Genomic DNA, 2,676 nt, shown 5'->3' on the forward strand with positions numbered 1-2,676 from the left:
CCAGGAACAACTGGTGAAGAAGGGAGGGTGATATATTAGATGATTATGAGTGAGTGATGTAGAATCCATATCTTTATTTTGCCTGTGTTTGTTATGAATTTTATGCTACTGTATAATGTTTGTTCAGGCAGGCAGTTCATTTCCCTCATGATTTCTCTGTACTTGGTACTCCTCTTATTTCTAAGGATAATACAAGTCCTTTCCTTTCTGCTGGGAACCGGCTGCTCGCTATCGAAATGGGCAAGTTCATGAAACCCGGGAAAGTGGTGCTCGTCCTGGCTGGACGCTACTCCGGACTCAAAGCCGTCATCGTGAAGAACATTGATGATGGCACCTCAGACCGCCCTTACAGCCATGCCCTGGTGGCTGGAATTGACCGCTATCCCCAAAAAGTGACAGCTGCCATGGGCAAGAAGAAAGTCGTCAAGAGATCCAAGATCAAGTCCTTTGTGAAGGTTTATAACTCCAACCACCTGATGCCCACAAGGTACTCTGTGGACATCCCCCTGGACAAAACTGTTGTCAACAAGGATGTCTTTAGGGACCCAGCCCTGAAACACAAGGCAAGGTGGGAACCCAAGGTCAAATTTGAGGACAGATACAAGACAGGGAAGGACAAATGGTTTTTCCAGAAGCTTCGCTTTTAGGTATATTTTTGTTTACATCATTAAAAGTTTAAAAAACAAAACAAAACAGAAAAAGAATAATACAATACACAGAACTTGCATTCTAGTGGAAGAATGGAAGAATGGATGAATTAAATAGTAGATAAATATGTGTCAATGTGCAGAAAAAAAAGCATGGCAGATGCTCATAACAGCTTTAACAGAAAGTAGTGAGAAGAGGTGAGGGAGGGGGTAAAGGACGCAATTGTAAACAGAGTGAGGAAAGACTCCCAGAGAAGGCAGCACATGAGGAAAAGCCTGAAGAGTGTACAGAATAGATCACGGCAGCAGGAACAAGGCCCCCAAGGTGCTGGCACTCCCGGCGTGATGAAGCAGAGAGGTGGGGAGGAGCACAGATCACCGACGACCCTGGAGGCCGGTGTCACACCTTTGGCTCTTAATTGTAATAAGATATGAAGGCACGGAGGGATTTGAAGCAGAGTCCTGCCTTGGTCTTATTTACATTTTAATAGAATTGCTCAGGCTCCTGTGTTGAGCATAAATTTAAGAAGTCCAAGGTGAGAGCAGGGAGAACACTTAGATAAGAAAGAAACCAGATAAGAGAATGTTGGATTGGACCACTGGCATGGCTGTGAAGGGTGAGAAATAATCAGATTTGCGGCATGTTCTGAAGTCAGAGTTGCAAATTATTTCAGGGACGTCAGAGTAGGAGAGTCAAAGATGGAACTGCTTTTACAGAAATGGGAAGAGTACGAGCAGGGGAGCCCTGTGGAGGCACAATCCAGCAGGGCAGGGGGAATCCTGCGAGTTCTAAACACTTGATCCTCTGAAGACTAGGCAGTGCTCTGACAGCCACTGAAGCATTCCATTTCTTACAAGTGGATCTCTGCAAGATGCACCAAGCTTTATTTCCTCACCCAAAAACTTGTTTCCCAAGGAAGTAATAGAAAATTTAGAAAGAAACAAAGCGGAAAGAAATTGCACCTCTGCCCCCACAGAAGGAAAGAAAGAGGCAGGTGGCTCTCAGAAGCTGAATTATCTGTGTCCTAAATGCAACTCAAAATTCTGTGTAGATCAGGAGAAAGAAGTTGGGTGAAATCAGTTAGTACAAAAGAGGTGATGGAAGCTGGAGTCCTTTGTGGAGATGATTCAAAAGGAAGAGCAGGGAGAATGGTGGATAGAAGAGAAGGAGGAAGTGAAGGAATCAGGATGAACAAAGCAATGGCTGTTTTATGTTATTTCAAACACTTTGAGTGAAAGAAAAGCCAAAGGACTTTCTCCTAATATTATACACAAGTTTGTCTGATGTGTGTTGAGTTCCCAAAGGCATCATTCCACTAGCTTTTCCTCACCATTCTTGGCTAAGAATGATGCAATCATAACTAACAATGAAGATGGTTTAAAAACATGAAAAGAAAGAAAATACCCAATGACCCATTGTGCCACTGGATGCTCTTGGACCTTTCTTACAGGTTCTAAAGTCTGTGAGAGATCATTTTTATGCTAAATCACCCAAGTCAGCTATTCTATTATTTGACACATAACACATCCTACTGGAAGCATTTCCCATATACCAATGAGTCTCTTTGTGACAGCTGTGTGCTGTTAATATTAACATATATGCTATATTATTTTATAATACAGTTTAAGAACCACTGCTTCCGAACCTTAATGAACAGGAGAAAAATGACTCAAAATTTTTCACTTGATCTCGCTAAACTCTGGCTACCAAGAGCAGATGCTCTGAGAGCAGTGAGAAACAGCTTCATTTTAAAAGACCCATGCCTTGCGAGCTCAGTCAACTGGACCTTGGGAAGAACAGAAGGAGGGAGAATATGACCAAGGAAGTCAGGACCACCAGGGGTTGGTCCACCCACTGAGACAGTGTGCCTGAACTAATGGGAGCTCACCAAAGCCAGCTGGAATGGGACTGAATGAGCATGGGATCAAACTGGACCCCTGTGGTTGACACTTGGGGTAGACAGAGAAGACAATGATAATGGCACTGGGATTTGTCTCTATGGCATGTACTGGTTTTGGGATCCTAGTA

At 43.4% G+C, this 2,676-nt stretch overlaps 1 protein-coding gene across 1 annotated transcript; it reads left to right on the forward strand.

The window, feature by feature from the left end:
• The first annotated feature begins 232 nt into the window (after positions 1-232).
• Positions 233-647, forward strand: LOC126503217 (60S ribosomal protein L27-like). Its single transcript, XM_050144765.1, has one exon. The coding sequence runs from the start codon at positions 237-239 to the stop codon at positions 645-647; it is 411 nt and encodes a 136-aa protein (XP_050000722.1). The 5' UTR covers positions 233-236.
• The last annotated feature ends 2,029 nt before the right edge of the window (positions 648-2,676 follow it).

This window comes from Alexandromys fortis, unplaced genomic scaffold (assembly GCF_014885135.2).
Source record: "Alexandromys fortis isolate MF-2015 unplaced genomic scaffold, M_Fortis_MF-2015_v1.1 scaffold_52, whole genome shotgun sequence".
In the NCBI taxonomy this organism is placed as follows: domain Eukaryota; kingdom Metazoa; phylum Chordata; class Mammalia; order Rodentia; family Cricetidae; genus Alexandromys; species Alexandromys fortis.

Coding starts and splice junctions, on each gene's coding strand:
- LOC126503217 (XM_050144765.1), top strand. CDS start 237: ATGGGCAAGTTCATGAAACCCGGGAAAGTGGTGCTCGTCCTGGCTGGA.